The sequence below is a fragment of the Lathamus discolor genome, chromosome 2 (assembly GCF_037157495.1).
Source record: "Lathamus discolor isolate bLatDis1 chromosome 2, bLatDis1.hap1, whole genome shotgun sequence".
Taxonomy (NCBI): domain Eukaryota; kingdom Metazoa; phylum Chordata; class Aves; order Psittaciformes; family Psittacidae; genus Lathamus; species Lathamus discolor.
Window position 1 is genome coordinate 91,631,974 of NC_088885.1, and position 17,739 is coordinate 91,649,712.

The following is a 17,739-nucleotide window of genomic DNA, read 5'->3' on the forward strand; positions in this document are numbered from 1 at the left end:
AAACTATCACTAATATCAAAAATAAAAGACTTAGAAGTAGTCTTCCATCAGTAATTTAAATGAAAAATCTATTTTAGGAAGGTGACCTTTAAAACTAGGAACACTGCAGTGTTCCGAGTAATAATGACTTGACTTTGTTTCCAGTCTGAGAAGGGATAAAATATTGCTATGCTGACATCATAAATGCTGCTGAAATTACCATCCAATTTATTCCATAAGCTTATTGTGAAATACTGTTTTGTACTAGGATCTGTTTATTTAAACTAGTTTTCGATCTTGCATGCTTCTTTCAGACCACAGATCTCATTAGAGCATTACAAGAACTAGAAAACGCTGCCTCTGGGGATGCAGCAGTTCATCAGAGAATAGCTTCTTTGCCTATAGAGGTCCAAGATGTGTCCCTGTTAGACAGAATAACAGGTGAGGGTTGGGGTCCCAGTAACTGAAATGTGGTTCTGAGAACTTAACAGTATATAATGAAATCATGCTTTACTTGTTTTTTTTCTGCTTGCTTTTTAGATAAGGAGTCTGGAGAACAACTTTCCAAAATGGTAGATGATGCATGTATGTTGCTGGCGGATTACAATGGCAGGTTGGCAGCTGAAATAGATGATAGAAAACAGCTAACTCGAATGTTGTCGGACTTTCTCCGATGTCAAAAAGAATTCCTTGCAGAGAAGGAACATAAGCTGGAAGTGCGTAATGTTTTGTTTTGGTCCATTCTTCTCTAAAGCTTGTTCTTGCAAATGTTTTTAGTTTGCCTAAACAACTTCTTTCTCCAAAAGTAAATATTTAATTGCCACTGTTAGGTCTTTGCTTCCAGCACATTATTAACAATGTTCTTGTGTTCCAAATCTTAAACCAACTCAACATTAGGTAATGTTGCAACTGTAATTGCTTCAGTGTTTGGTTTTTTTTCAGCCTATTCAGCTTCCATTATATGTACAGACTTAGTTTTAGTAGCGCAGATAGAAAGCAGGATATAGTACCTGTAGCAGTCTGTTTTAACGAGATGAAGTTCTAGGATGTTGAGGTAAACAGCAAGAAAGTTTTTAGGCTAATCAGTGTGGTACAAATGCAGGTTATTAATAAAGAACTGTGAGCCAAGGTGGAGTCACCCGGGGTACTAATAAAGAATTATGAACGAAGAAAGAGCAAATACCTTAAAATCAAGTTTCTAAATTTGTGTTAAGATAAGTAAAGTGGCTTTATGCTCATTAGCAGTAGTTCCTTTGGTTTTGGGAAGTTCAGGCTGATAAACATTCCAAAGTTTTGAAGTCTAAGATCAGGATGTCTTCATGGTACTGTCTGCAAGGCCAGCTCACTTAGTTTATATTTTATTATCTTTTTTTTTTTTGTTATGTTAAAGAAATTGCTATCTTCTGATGTAAATACAAAATACCTGTAGCCAGATGCATTTATTTTCTGAAGCAAGGACCCTGTTTTTACAGTCTTAGAAAATACCATAGCTCAGATTGTGCCTTGCTTCTTGGCTTTTTGTTTAAAATAGCACTGGGAAAGGGGCTATCACCTAATTCTTTGAGGCAGCTTGTTTCCTGAACTGTCTCTCCCTGGGTTTTGCTGTTGTAAGTTTAATTTCTTGTCAAATGAACTCGTTCTAGGAAAGCTTGTTTCATTTGTTAGACTTTCGTCTATTGACATTTTAGTATAAAGTGGTCTCTGGGTTGTATCAAGTCTTCATTTCTTTCTGAATTAATTTTGCTAATCTGTAACTACATTGCTGAGATCTTACCTATTTGTCAAATACCCAGGTATGGAAAGAAGCAAGTGGTTATATTCTTAGCAGAACCTAGAAATGTTACCTGCTGTTGATCTGGTTTAACAATATCAGAATTTGAATTCCCAGAGAATTCTTGCTAACTTTAAACTTACGATGGGAGCTTTAGACCTAAATTTGCAGATACTTTATCTTCTGAAGAAAAGAATTTACAGGTAAGGAACTTTGAATAACCAGTCTTTCTATGAGTATTTTTTTTTTTTTTATAATAAGTTTCTCTAACAGTTGTGTTTAAACAGAAGTGCATGATTCCCATCAGAATCAAGGTAATGTATGCATTAAGTCTTGACAGAAAATTTTGACAACAGATAAATATGAGCTATTATGTCTTCATCAATTACTAACTGTACTTCTTAATTAGGTGACTTAAGTCTGCTCTGGGTAAGTAGTGTCATCTTTAACTCTTAAATGGTTTTCTTTAACATCTGTCTAGCTTCTGTTGCAGGTGGTGGACACGGACCTATCTTCTAATGATGTCACCATCCATTAGTACACACATCCTGCTAAAAATAAATTTAAGAATCAAAATCTTGTATTGTCTGTTGTTTTTGAAAACGGAACAGAAGCAATTCTCTAACTACTCATACCAGACCTCTGCTATTTTCATCTATATGCTCACAAACATTACTGAATTCATGCCCAAGATGGATAAGTGTTTATCCAATGTCATACCCTTTTTTTTTTTTTCTTACAACTTTCACATGGTTGTTCCTAAAACTCAAGTCCTTTCAATTAGATCATTTAAAATTCCAAATGCAGAAGTTTGGCTGTCACTTATATAGAAGCTGCCATTACCAAAAGGAAATTGCTGTGGAAACAAGAAGTTTTCAGGCTGTCACTTTGTAACTTACACTAGCTATTGGATTTACATGAACGTCAGAAGTGAGAAGTGATGGATGTAGGAATTGTCCTTCATAAGCACAATAAAGAGCTTTCACTTTATTAATGTACATCTGTCTTACAGGGAAAATGTATTTTATAATTGCTCTTATGCCTGTTTAGAGCCCTCCTCAAATCTAGGATTGTCCTAAAGAGTATTTTCCCTTCACTTTAAAACTTAAAGTAGTATAAATATTTGAGGCTCACTGTACTCCAGCTCTATTTCAAAACTTGTATGGGATTTATAGGTAGATGTCATTCTGCCAGGGAAAATGTAAATTTATGCAGAAAGATTTTTGTAGGAACCCTCTTTTTCTCAAAACACTGAGAACTAATACCCTGTTTTCTACTGCTTTGGCTGACTCTTCCCCCTGTGCTTCCTTATTGTGTCACCCTCCCTCTTCCTGCCCCTAGTTTTTGAACAGAAGTGTTGGCTGATCTGTTGATCTTACTGAAGGCTGAAAATACCTGTCTTTTGTGCAGGCACAGAGGATTAGATACAAAAAATGAGTACCCAGGTGTGTTCATCTTCTTTTGATACTGTCTGTAGACATTCTAGAATTAACATAGCCTTAAAAATACAGGGATGACATGAATAACAGAGGTAACTGATTTACTGTTTTTTCCTATTGCTTTGCTTTTGGCTCTTCCACAATCTCATTGCTAACAGAGTAAACAGACGTACTGAATTTCAAATAAAAGCTTTGATAGTTTGAAATCTTAAATGACTTATTAATGAGTGTGGGCAGGGGATCATATGGCCTTTGGAAAAACAAGACTGCTTCTTCTCACCTTCATTTTGATGCTTTGGAAAAATGTAGCATCGCTACCCTTAGCGTATACTGGATGACCCAATTTCCTTGCATAGTGTTTCTATCAACTTACCATCTTAAATTGGTGAGCATCTTGTTAGTAAATCTTAATTTTTATGAAGGAAATGCTACTCTGGGAGGCTGCCTGTGTTTTAGCAGCTTGCATTTAATTAAGGCACTTTTATTGATGTTGCTATCTTGCATTCCTGATTTTCTACAGCTGTATAAACTATTCATATTTGTACACTCTCACATCTGGTTATAATTGTGCTTTCTTAGCATATTGAGAGAATATTATGTTCTGTGCACTTTTATTTCATAATTGAGCTTTATAGCTCAGTAGAGCTTGACTTCCTGAAGGGTTTAATTTTATCATGGGATTTTGTGGGTAAACAGCAAGCAGTTAGTCATCCTAGTCTGTAGCTCTGGAGTCAAAAGTTTCTACTTTTTATCCACCACCACCCCCCCCCCCCCCCACGTTCTGGGTTAATGGTTTTAAACACAGAAATGTTAAGCAAAGGATTTGGGGATGACAGTACTATGAGAGGCCTCTTTTGGATTTTGTTTCTTGGTGTGAGACTGGATAGATACTATTATCTGTTGTTTCCCCCCCACCGTGGCCTTCATATTGTCAGGGGTATAGTGCTTTTCTTGCTGGCTTTTTTTTTTTTCCTTTAGACCCCTTACACTTATCTTTGTATGCCAGCTTCTTTCTTTCAGTGCCAGATGAACCTAGGGTAATAGATGTAGTCATGCGTTGTACTTTTCAAGTCCACTTAAAATAATTGGGATTCATTTCTTTGTAATCTAGCAGCTGAGCAGCTAAAGTATTTTGCTCGTCTTTGGCTAAAGTTGAGGAAGGTGATTTGTAGCATGAATTCTATACTTTTTGCTATGGGGCAGAGTTTGCAGTACCATAGGTGATTTACAACTCCCTAAATACAGAAGCACCACAGTAACTCAAATTAATCTTGAGTTAGAACTGAGCTGTGCTTTATCTGCTGCTAAGAGTGTAGTTATTACAAAACTGGTAGCTGGGAAATATACCAGAAAGTGGGAAATACCGGCAAGTGGGAAATAAGGTTCTTGTGTACTCATAAGGACTGTTTTAAATATTTAAGATCTCCTGATACATGCTTGGCAGCAAAAGGCTCTCTGTAGGTAGTGATAATAAACAGGCCATGTTGTATAGTCTCTTGGTGTTATGAGCATGCACATAAATTTCTGCTCAGAGCTTCAGAAATCAAAGCTGGATTGACAGTTCTTCCAGTTCAGGGAGGATATGTCCTGTATTAAAAGAGGTGTTTGAACTGATACAAATATTTTGGGGCTGATGGAAACATAACTTTGCATCCCTTGATAATAAAGGAGGAGAGCCTTTGCCAGAATTATTTCCTTTCTTTCGTGAGCCAATTGCAAGTAGTTTTCACTTTTTTCAGAGAAGTGTATGTCACTGAACTATCAGGAGGGAAATGTATGCTAAGTTCCCTAATAGATAGGTTCTCTTCATTCTAATTCTCCCCATCCTACCCTGTATGAAATAGAGTATGGTTCAGAAAGAGGCCTCTATGCTTAGGTTTACGTCGATTGTGTCAAAGCCCTTGCTCCTCATAGGTTGGCTTTGAATGACTGAGATGCTTTGTGTAGTATGAATGTGTATTCATCTTAAAGTCAAGTTGCACTTGGGTATTTCTGTCTCTTTAGTGAAGCACACAAACACACGCACACAAAACCCCCAAACAAACCCCACAAAACATAATCCCCACCAAAAAAGCCCCAAGCCATCAAAATGTGGTTTTGGATTATCTGCCTGCAGATGATGGGGACAATTAAGCAATCACTGTAATACTTATCTCCTTAAGGTTGATTAGGTTAGAAGTTAAAGGATGTGAGAGGATGTTTAAAATGAAACACAGATTGCATCTTTTATCTGCAATAGAAGTAGGCTTGCTAGGCATGCTTACAGGTTCCTAACCTGTCTTTTAAATGTGCAGGTTGTAAATGTTGCTTCTGTGAACAGGTTTTTTTCCAGTGACAGGGATACAGTCATAAAGGTCAAGTTTTGCAGGAGTAATTTAGTGGATTGGAGCGAAGAACAGCAGCCCTTACCTCAAACACAGCAAAGTCAAATGGTCATTCCGTTTTGTTCCTTTGTGCTGCACCCATTTTATGGCAGTACTGTTTGTTTGCCCCATTCCTTTCAACAAGTTTATATGCTCTCTGTACTTGAGCAGTAAGTATCCATTTTTAATTGCGGTTTAACAACTGCAGCCTCAGCTGCCATGGGGACATAGTACAGTTTCTCAGTGCATGCCTGAAAGGGTATTACACTTCAGAACTCTGTTGTCATTCAGAGCAACTGAAACACTTGAAGACTTACCCTTTCTAAATTTAATTACCGGGCACTTGAGTAGAAATCCTGGCTTTTCTGACAGATAGGTCAAGTTTTACTTTGCTCATCCTTGTAAAATAAGGATAACCTTTTGCTTCAGTTCATCACATTTTAAAGTATCGCTTCTCACATTGAAGATGCTCTGGCTTTGAAACAGGGTAATAAAAATGTTATTTTGTATTTGTAAAACCTTTACTGATTGCAATTATTATTTTTGAAGGGTGGCTTTTTGTAATGTTCACACTGCAACTTACCCATTTCTTTCTATTTGTGAAGGGGATGGGAGGGAAGTACAAGATACTGGGTACTTTAATTACCCTTGAGGTATCTTTTTAATTCCATGTTACAAAAATACTGAGAGAAGATACTAGTCTTCTCTAGGTAGGACTTCCTGTTGTTTGTGAGACTTTTAGATAGAATATTCCTGGCTGTTGCCGGCCAAAAACTTCATACTGTTAACCAAAACAAATGGATCCGTTTGTGTCATCCTCAGAAGAGCAAGTTTTGCAGGTATGTAATGGATTCATTTTTTGTGCAAACATCTGAGATGATGGGAAATGGCAAACAATCATGAGTGCTTTTTCTAGAGGCTTTTAAGTTTTTGAAGGTCAGCTGTAGATTGGCAGCTGACTTTGCTTTCTGCAGCAGATGTTCCCTTTGATCAGATGTTTGTTGGACGGGGGGAAAAAAAAGCCCTACAACTATGTGTAAGAAATACCAAAACTGCAACACATTTTTATGTCAGTAGTAGCAATGCTTTTCAAGTTAAGGCTACACCTTTTCTACAAACTTTCATTTCCCATGGTAATATTGTTGCTGTTTATACTTCCTAAAATTTTGATGTTTTTGTCACTAGACCTATTAAATTTTAAGAACATAATTTTCTTTTAATCTGTATTGGAAATACCCAGTCAACAGAACTGTAAAGCCTGCTTGTATCCGTCCCACAACTAGAAACTTGCTTTTGGAATTGTTATTTGTCAAAGCTACTGTAAACTCTTAAATAGAAATGTAAGAACACACTGGAATGCCAGGTGGTAACTACACAAAGTGATCGTTGGACTTTCACACGCAATTTGAGAGTTACAAAAGAAACATAATCTAGTTTCAGAAAAGAATGTTGTGGGTGGACAAGAAAAAGGAAGGGAAGCTATTGCAAAGCTTTGCTCCACAATTTGAGGTGACTTGGACAGACAAAGTGATTAGAAATGTGTTGCTTTAGCTAATGTCTTCTGGTAGCAGGAAAATAAGCCAAGGTATATTAAAAGGTAATTATGTTCAACTAAAATGCTGTGATCCTTAGTGTTCTCTTTAAACTGTGTCCTAATTAAAGCCTATGTTGTTAGGCTAATAGCCAGAAGTTACACTTCGAAGATTTTTCTGCTGTCATTAGGATATAGAATCCTTATAATTTTTTTGGTCTACAGGCTTCTAGTTAAGAGGCATCACCATGCTCAAGTTACTCTTTACTATGACTTATACTGGTAGTTAAGATTTTTTTTCCTACATTTCTGGTCATAATTTGGCTGGTTGGGTGGAAGGGCTGATCGGAAGTGCTCCTAGGAATCTCTGACAGAAGAAAGAAGAGAAATGCCTAGAATATCAGCTTTTTCTCTCAGCTTTGCTGAAACAGCTGTATCTCGGTTACAGACTTTTGATGCCTCCACTTAGAATCGGCATAGTGTTAGATAGGAAAGTGACTTGTGTAAAATCTGGTATAGAATATGGTAGCAGTTACGTATTTGTTGACAGGGCTGATACCTTTTTGAAGAACTTGTACGCACAGCAGGGAAACCGTCTACAAGTGGAGAAAAACTAGGTTTTCATGAGACAGCATTTAAAGAAAATTTGCATCCAGTGCAGTTACGGGAGCTCTTGGACAGAGTGTTCCTATTTACCTCTGTTCTCACGTATACGTAGGAAAATAATTCATCAGCTTCTGTGATAGTCCGAGGTACAAATCTTTTCAGAGTCTGTTAGTGAAATAATAATGTACATTTTGTTACTAGTTGTATTTTAATGTCAGCATAGGGAAAGTAAAGTTTTTACTGGAAGAAATGTTACCTGGCACTGACTGAATTAGTAGATATAGGTGATATTTTTATGAAAAAGCCTGTTTGCATTTTATTTTTAAAGCGTTTTTAGGGTAAAATATTCTTGTTTTAGAATATTTCAGCATTTTGTGGTGCATAAGGACAGTGCACTTTCCATGCTGGTTTGGATTTTTTTTGACCTGGAGAGCTTGAAATACATGAATAGATTAATTTCATGTACTGCTAAGTGCCTCCATTATGGGTAAAAAAAATCACTAGAAATAGAACAATGCTGAAGAATTCATGTGAATCTCTCATGACTGAAAGGGTAGTTTTTAGTTTAGTAATTCTGTTGTCAAAACAAAATTCTCTGAGTTCATCCAAAACCAAATGAATGAGTTCATAGCTGAGCTTCTTTAATCAGGCACTAAATTATTTTGTTTCCGTAGTTTAAATTTATAGTGTTTTTATGTAGTGATAATACTAAACCAATCACAAGGTTTGTCATGACTATTTTACACATATGGTATACGCTTTTTTCAAATAGATACTGATGATCTGAAGGATGCATTTGGCTTTTCTGTTAATTATAAATTCTCTGTCTACAGTTCTTAATAAAGGTACAAGTAAATAGACAAAATGAGCCAACAGGTAGTTTTAACACATCATGGTAGTGATGTCTTTTTGTTTAACTGGTAGCTCTCCAATGTGCCCTTTTAAGTAAGCTTTGCTAATCGTGTAAGTAGCAGATTGTGGAAGTTAGTGGCTTTCATCTCTCTTCAACTAAGGCTAAATATAGAGTGCAGAAGTACTGTTAAGTAGGACTCTAAACTGAATTTTATAGATGCAAAATATCGCACACCAGTGTCTTAAGTATAGTAAACCTGGGGAATTTACTTCAAAAAATTAAGTTCAGACATTTTGTAACATCAGATACTTCTGGTTCTTAAAAGTAGTTCAAAGAAAAGTAGACTATTTCATGGAGCAGGAGGCCAAGAGACCCAGCTGAGAAAAGGTTAAGACTTTTAAGGAAAATAAGGCTTCTCTTAGCTGGGCTGTTGCTTAAAAAATCAGTTCTTAAAAACTGTCTATCCTTCTGTTAAAGCATGCAGGTGAAATAGAGTTTTGAATGTTTCCTTTCAGCTAGTAGCAGCTTTAGTTTAGTTAATACTGGCCTGGTTATGAAAATTAATCTCCAAGAATAATGATAGCCTTTTTCGCCGGAGAAGCCAAGCTGGAAGGCTTACCTCCATACTGAAATACATGTGTACACACACGCTGTGTGTGTACTCAGAATGTTAAGGGGGAATGGGAGGAAGAGAACTGCTGGGCTTTCACACCTTGCTGCAGCTACCAGGTAGAAGTCTTTATGCTTGTGTTGATTGGAGTTGGAAGCTGAGATTTGTGATCGTGTGTATATTTATACACACCCAAAGACTGTTACTTTTTTCTACAATATTATTTCAGAGTGGTGTATAGTACAGATGTTTGCAGGGGGAGAACAACTTGGAAGCTATGAATTAAAGCATGGTTAAGGACAATGTGAAAACACTAGATCTCATTATTGACTGTTGAAGCCATATGTGTTAGGGTGTTTTGGGAGGGTGTAATGGAACGGCAAGAGAGCAATTGAGAGAAGTATTTCAGCAGCACTGAAAAACAATGTATTCCACATCTGTTGTGCTTGCCGAGAATTAGCATATTAGCTGGGGAGAAATGGAAATTCTTTGTCACAGGAATGCTCACCATCACTCGATACAGGTGTAAAACGGTCCTTTCCACTTGCCTTTAATTCTAGACCAAAGGAATGGCCAGAGTACATTTACAGCTGCATTCGGTTGCAGTGTTTTTCAGTTCTTCCAGAAGTGAAGAATACTGGATTAGTCTACTTTGGAGTTGGTAAAGTGTTTCTGCTGCCAAAATCTGGAATACTTTGGACTAACGATGAAAATAAGGAGAAATAAAATGCAGGGAAACAACTCAGGATGATATATAAATCTTTTAAATAAACTAGTTGTCTTGGAATCTCATTCTGCTAATACAGTATGAAGATACATCTCTGAGATAAAAAGTGAATTAAGCTGATGAGAGAGGGCAGAACATTTTTCTAATGCTTTTTGGCTATTGCTGGCAGTGATCAGTGGAAGGGGGGGTAGTGAATTGCTGTTACTGAAAGCTTGTAGGTATTGTGCTATTCTGGTTTCTTGGGAGACTTGACTGTTGCAGTCGTGCTGTTAGTCTATCAGTTCTTATTTCATTTATCAGGGCAATGTTCTTAATAATTCGGTTCCTTAGATTTCCAATAAAATTAATTTTTTGACTAAGTGGATAAAAGAGAGGCCAAAGTGAATGTTTCAGTAGCTCTTTTCCCCTCAGCCTGCTTATCCAGTCAGGCTCTGTAGCGTGGAACCAGCCATAACCTCCACTGCTCTTTGACACAGTAATAGCTGGGCAATGTAGAAGACATCATGGGGTATTGGGATGGTGAGGGCAGAGGTGGAGGGGGCAGACTGAGTGGGAGATACTGCGGGGCCAGCGAATAAGACTAACTGGGATGGAGTCAAGATGTTTAGTCATTTCTTTGCAAGAATCAAAGCATCACTATTCACTGAACATCCTTTTACCACTGTGCTGCCTCGTCTTAAATAAAGGCTACTATGGAGGGTGTGAAATACTTGCATGTGATAATAGGATCGAAACAGTATTTCTCTGGAAGTATTAGTCAGAAAAGCCAATGCTTTGAGCTGTTCTCTCCAATATCACTAGCTGCTTTATTTTCTTGACTGATTCAGCATGAGAACTTGTTTGTTCTTCACAAGGGCACCTTTCTGTTTGATTTTCATCATCTGTGAAAGTACAGTGCTCCATCAAGAAAAAAGAAGAAAAATCTGCTGTTGTAATTTTTTCCAAATTGAAGAAGAGCTTCGGTATTTGAAGTGTGATGATACACATTTAAAAGGGGATATTTGGAACACCCTGTTGTCTAAGTGTCAAAAAAGGAATTTTAGTTACTTGTTCTTCCACTTTACCAATTTAAGAAAAAAAAACAACCCAAAACAACAGAACAAATGTTTTAGGACCATGAGAATGATATCTTTGAGGGGTATAGGCGGGAGAGGAATGTACTGTGACATTTGTGGCAGAAAATTTAGAGAACGTAAGACACAAATGTGTTTTACTTTTTTGTTAATGGACAAGATAAGGACTCTGAGGAAATAAATTGCTGTTAACAGTATTATTTGGCCACAGCCTTATCTCCCTGAATCAGGCTGGTTTCTCAGTGCAAGAGCCATCAGTTCTCTCTCCATAGCTGGTTTTCTTTGCTACAGTGCATACATCATTTGTTAGTGGGGGCGAGGGAGCTGAGAAGTAAGAAGAATGGCACATGCTTTATTAAATAATTGTAGAAGTTACAATAGACGTGCTCCGGAGGATTGGAGTATTGATTACTATTTTGTATGTTAGCACAAGTCCTGAAGTATTTGAAGCTATTCTGTGGGTCTTTTAAGAGTAGACCAGTGTTAACTAATAGAAATCGCTGTAAAATTAAGTCTTTGATCTTCCTGCAAGTTAAATATTTTGCTCTGTGTTTTGAGTCTTGTTGTTTGGGGGGTTTTGGCATTTTTTTTTCCTGGGGTTTTTTTTTCCTCCTCCCCACCCATCCAAACTAGATTTTTGTATGCTGCTTCATTTTGAGTTCCTGTAAATCAGATGTGGAGATTAAGTTTCACAGTCAGCACATGCAGTAGTTTTAAAGCTCTGCTGCATGCAGAGTTTTGGGGGGAGGAAATGTGTAGTGATTGTTAGTTACTACATTGCAAGAGAGAGTAAAATTTTGAAACACACAGAATTGAAAGTTGGAGACAAGCATTTGAGCTTTGAGTTCCACCATTCAAAAGATTTTTGTTTTGAGGTTACTTCTGAAAATAGCACGCTAACAACATGTTAAAAACAGCGATAAAACAATATGAAGAAGGCTGGAGAAGCAACATTTATATCTGATTGTGGTCCTAGTGGTCAAGTAGATGCTTGCTTTGCTCTGGTTGCTCAAATGCTAGGTTCTTATTACCCCTTTCCATTCTTAATTATGTATTTCTCTTGGTCCTTTGGTTCTCTTTAGTTAGTAGCACTCAGATAAGGTTCATTTTACTTCATCACAAATACTGCATTCATCAGACAGCAAAGGAGGTAGGAAGACAACATTGTGTGCAGAGTTGTGCCTGTGAAAAAGTTCTTGGTTTTTATGTGGAGTGCTGAGCTCCTTCCTTATAACTTCCTTAAAAACAAAGTTCAGCTGTCATGGTATCAGTAAATGTGAACCCTATGATTGTGGAGATGATAGAAGGCAGAGGACCGAGCAGACGGTGAAACTCCACTAAGTGTTACACTTGGCAATGTTTCAAATGCACAGGGTTTTAATGCAACTTACTTCTAGGTTGCTAGTAAATACCAGAATAGGAGGAGTGATTCTGCAAGGGCGGTAGATGGGAAATCAGGCATTTCCTGCATCATATCCCAATTTGTTATTTGTAATCTCACCCATCAGTTTATTTCTTCTTTTTTGCACTATCACTTGTTCTGCTTTCCCAAACTATGGTCATTAAGAAAACGCTGAGCACGTTGCATTTGTATAGAATATCCTCTTTTTTTCCCCTTCCTTCATCTTCTCTTTGTTATCTTACACATCCAGACTCGAAGTGAACCCTAATCTGGTGCTATTTTGGTGCCTAAGACTTCAGAATATCGCGGTGAAACCTGCTTAAGTTCTAGATGTGTTCTAGAAACATCATAAAATCTCCCATTTTAAGTTACCTGTTTTCTGATGGATACAATTGACATCCGTCATCCATAGCAACCTGTAGTCAAAAGGTGGTGGCTCATTTATAAGGTCAGCATATTTTGAGCAGACTATGCCATCATTGTACTGACTTTATGGTGGAGTATTTGACCTCCCAGATCCTGATAACATTTGGCATCCAGAAAAAAAACAGGGGTTTAGTTTAACTGGTATTTCATCAGTAGTTTCCAGCCATATCTTTTTCAGTCTTTCACTCATCTATGATTCCATAATAACTAACATAAGCAACATGTACTGTATGGGTACCAGTAAATCATGTTTTCCTCTTTCCCTGTTTTCTGACTTCTGCCCTAGGAAAACTTTTTTGGTTGTGGCTGAGTTTTTGTTGCTGCTGTTGTTTTTTAAACCAATGGTACATTAAACAACCTTTGGTTTCAAACGATTTTGATCTAGAAGCTGCACTGCTGTAATTAGTATTGCAGACACCGGCTGTTTAGCAAAACAATTTAGCATGCTGCCTTGAAAGCCAGGCATTTCTTGGGCTGCTGTCACAGGTCATGTAGTGAATTGAGTGCCATTTCCAATAGAAAAACACATAATTTGGCATGGGATGATACTAGATGCAGCCTCTGTAGAGAGAATTTGATTTTTTGTCTATGTGTGTACCTATTAATTTGCTCTTCTGGCAATAACACAATTACTGTGCTTAGCTTTGGAATTATCTGAAGGTGTAGGAGTGGAAAGTCCCTATTTACAATATTCTTATCTGTGGCACAAATCAGGTGTTCTTGCTCAGCAATGTTATCTCAAAGCCTTTTTATCCTGAGGTTATGGAATAAAGCACAAACAGTGAGGCAGACACACACCCTAGCAGAAAGTACAGTCACTATGTGCTGGTTTGGTTCTGGGGAACCTGTGTGAACTTTCTCAGACAACACGTTCCTCTCAAAAACTAATCATTCCTGGGTTTCTGCATTTCTTCTTGTGCAACAGTGCTGTCTTAGAACATAGCAGCAAGAAATTTAATGTGAGTAGACTATCTTACAGTAGTCTTTAAACCAGTACTCACTTAGGTTTCCTGGCCAGCTTCTTGCTTGTAACTTATATGGATTGTCAATACATTCTCCACCTGCAATGCCTGTAAGCCAAAGTCATCCTAATGGCATTGAAAATGTAATGGCCTATTTCTTCTGCAACCATCTTGTACCCATGTTCTCAGCATTTCTAGGAAGAAGCACCTTGAAAGTTCTGTTTTTACCTCCTGGCTGATTAGTTCCTTCGGCATTACTGTAAAGAAGAATCCAGGCCTGTTTTGTGGAACACTGAGATCTTCCTTTATTCCCAACCTACACTCTGGTAGAGCTGTTACACTTGGTGCTAATCCTTGAGTCAGAGGGGTGTTGCCTTATTACTGGGCTAATTTGTGTTACTAAAGTTGGACTCCAAAGGGTCATGCAACTGCTTTCAAGACAGGTAGTTGAAAATTCTTGTTTTGATGTATATGCAAAACATAAAATTATTATTAGCATTATTGTGGGGTTTTTTTTTTTTCAAATCTTATGGTTCAAGATAAAGAAGCTTGCTATCACTGTGCAGACTAGAAGCATCTCATGTATTCTATTCATGTCCTTGAGGCTATGCTGGATGTCAGTGGAAAATTAATGTTCTTTTAATGCAATGTGATCAGAAAAATTGTACACACAATAGCATCTGTAGGTTTTAACTTTATGTTTTGGTTAAACAGTAAGCAGTAACTTTTAGGCTTTTTTGAGGAAGAACTTTACTGTGAGGGTGACTGAGCATTGGGATAGGTTGCCCAGGGAGGTTGTAGAGTCTCCTACCCTGGGGATATTCAAGAGCCTTCTGGACACAACCCTGCGCAATGTGCTGTAGGTAACCCTGCTTGAGCAGGGAGGTTGGACTAGATGACCCTCAGTAGTCCCTTCCAGGCTCAACCACTCTGTAATTCTGAGGATAGTTCTGTATGTGGGCTGTCGAATAATCTTGATCACTTGAACTGCAGTTTTGGAGCTACCTGTAAGTATTCTTTGTCTGAATAGCTAGCATCCAGTTAGGTAATATCTAAAAGAGCAAGAGAGTTTACAGAAGCTACTCTTAAAAATACCAAAAGTAATAAAGACTGAGATGTGTCATCTAGGCTTTAGTTATCTTCGTTTAGAAAATGCTGAGCACAAACTGAGTGCAAACTGAGCTGAGAGGGTATTTGTAAAATGCTGAGCACAAACTGAATGTAAACAAAAAGATTTGCATCTTTTGATAAAGATTTAGCGTTTAAATGTGTGTTTGTTAATTTAAGAAATCATAATTCTATTATGTGATTTAAGATTTAGAGTAAATTTATTTCCTCTGTGTTTTGTGAGTTGGTGCCCAAGTTTAGTAGGAGAAAGTTGCTGGAAAATACTGGATTTCATTAAAGCTCCAATAAAAGCAAAGCTATCGGTGAAAAGTGTAAACACACATGAAAAAAACAGATAAACATAAACAGATGAACTATTATGAGGGATAGCAGGCAGGCTTTCTGTGCTGTAGTGGGAGAAGGGACACTGCAGTTCTGACAACTGAGAGGTCCCAAGCTGCACTAGAACCATTTCTGCAGGAAACATGTTCTACACAGCCTGCAAAATGTTTAATGGCAGAAAAGCTTTCTCTTATACTGCTGCATACAGACATATTTGTTAAAGCACATTGCCCACCTTTTCATGGAACATGTGTTTAACAATACTTTTCCTTCCAACATTTGAGTACCTAGCATGCTTTTATGCTGCATCACACAGCCTTTGCCATGTTGCACAATGAACTTTGTCCACCAAAGTTCAGTTGATCTGGAAGTGCAGTGAAGTATGTCCTCCACAGTTGCAGATTTCAACCTACGTTTGAATGATGGTGGGGAGGGGTTTTTGCTGGTTTTACTTAGCCCTATTTCCTTGACCCTTCTTGATAATGTAACTGCAAGCAAGTCCCTTTTCCTGAACAGTGGGAGAAGCATGGTTTTGTAGTTTGTTCTTTTTTTGCTGTGAAATGGGGGACGGTTGTGCTCTGCATCATCAGCAGTTATTTGCTCTCTCAGTGTGGGTTCCTCTTGCTATGTTCTAATATCAAGGACATGCTAGAGCTGACTGGGAGTCACTGAGGGAGTCATTTGGGCTGCTAAGCTCCTTCAGCTTGCGCTGCCTTGCTAGCTTGATTTAATTTCACTCGCAGGTGTTTTTTAGGGTGCCAGTAGAGAAATTGCTTTTTGCTTTACAAGATGAGCCCTTTAAAAAAAATGAAAATGAATGCATGGTGACTTATGGCCATTCTTTGAGATGGTTTCTTGCTTAGGTGCAAGTCTTTATATTTCATTGTAAGTCATGGTTAAGTCATAAACCATTTGCCATAACAGTACATTGGATTTAGTGCTGTTTCCCTCCTGCATGGGGGAAGTGTTGCTCTTTTGCATTATGGTTCACTGCAGAGTGAAAGCAAAGTGGCATACTGAGGCCTAATACTCGAGACCTGTACCTCATTGCAGGCTGGAAACATACACTCAGAGGGTGTTTATGTTGTGCATCATAAGCACTTAGTCTACCCTGCAGCTGATCATGTCCAGCAGACCAGAAATCTCAAAGCATGTCCCAGCAGGCTGATTTTGCTGTGCCAGCCAGTTCTTGCCTGAACTTCAGCTGCAGATTCAGACCTGCTGGTTTTGTATCTCTTGGTGAAAGTCCCAGTTGTCAGATCTAGGCATAGCTTGTTTTTGTTTTCAGACTTCATGTTTGTAAGAGATCTGGAGGGATGAGCTTGTGGACAGACCAGTCTTAACGGTTCACTGAACAAGTAGAAAGGAGATTTTAAAAGTTCCTAAATTGCCCAGCAAGCCATGTATATGCAATTTGTATTCAGTTCAGTTTGCCACAATGATAAGCTGGTTTGGGTAGCAAGAAAATTCTATGGGAATTTGAAGCAGCTAACTATCAAAATGAGACAGATGTAATTATTCTGCAATTTGGACATCAAATCTGATAAAACCCACATGCTTCCCTGCTTTACTGAGGTATTGTAAGGAAAACCAGAATTTTAAGAGAACTTAAACTCCTGTTTTAGCCTGTATAAATGGAAGTAGACCCTGAGTTTGTTCTCTAGAATGTCTGATACAAATTTCAAATAGTATTAAGTGTAGGAGAGTAGATATTATATGAATAAAAGAGAAATTTGGATTGTCTGTTGTACAAAAAACCCCCAGGGTAATGTACCTGGTGAAAGTTTACCTAAGTCACTTGCATACTGATACGCAGGAAGCATAGGGCAAAACACAGAATTTAAATGTAATTCCATTTTCTTCAACACTATGGAAACCCAAATAATTTAGAAAATACAGTAAAGGAACTGATAAAGAAAAGTAATTGTGTTTAGATACTTTATTATGCCTATTGAATAGCCAGAAATCTCAGTTGTTAGAATCTTTATCAGGAATATCTGAAATGCAGTACTGTGCATATACTTATTCTTCCCTGTATTCTCCTCCATTCCAGAATTACACATTTATTTAAAATTGGATGAAAATTGAAATAATTAAATTTTTTTGCCTTATTTATTGTGTAACACATCTACTGAGTTACTCATTATTTCACTTATAAATACCTTACTAATGAATTCCTCTAACAACCTTTAATTTACTATGTTCTCCTGATGATGTGATCTTCACTTCATCCATAATGGGGTAAAAATACAGACCTGCAAAACAGAAAACCCCACAGGTACTCTTAGAACTTACATATAAACCAGGATAATAATTTTAAAGACCTTTTTAATGAAGTGAAGATGGCTCGAAGGTATGAAAGTTGCTTTAAAAAGCTAAGACATTTTACATAGAAATGATTGCTAACCTCTGAAACGTTTTATTTTAGCAGCAGATCAGAAAGGGTGTGCATTTGCAGGGTTATTGCAAGCTGTAGGCTTTTGGAAGGAAAATTATTCATAAAGAAAACCAGGAAAAACACTCTAAATATCTTTCCTTGTTCTATATT

General features: G+C 37.6%; 1 protein-coding gene across 1 annotated transcript in view; it reads left to right on the top strand.

Moving 5' to 3' along the window:
• The window catches only part of RPRD1A (regulation of nuclear pre-mRNA domain containing 1A), a 41,778-nt gene that overhangs the window by 13,235 nt on the left and 10,804 nt on the right, over positions 1-17,739 (top strand). Inside the window, exons 5-6 of the mRNA XM_065667738.1 lie at positions 294-420; positions 520-695. Coding sequence (XP_065523810.1) covers positions 294-420; positions 520-695 — 303 coding nt within the window. The remainder of the gene's footprint in view (positions 1-293; positions 421-519; positions 696-17,739) is intronic.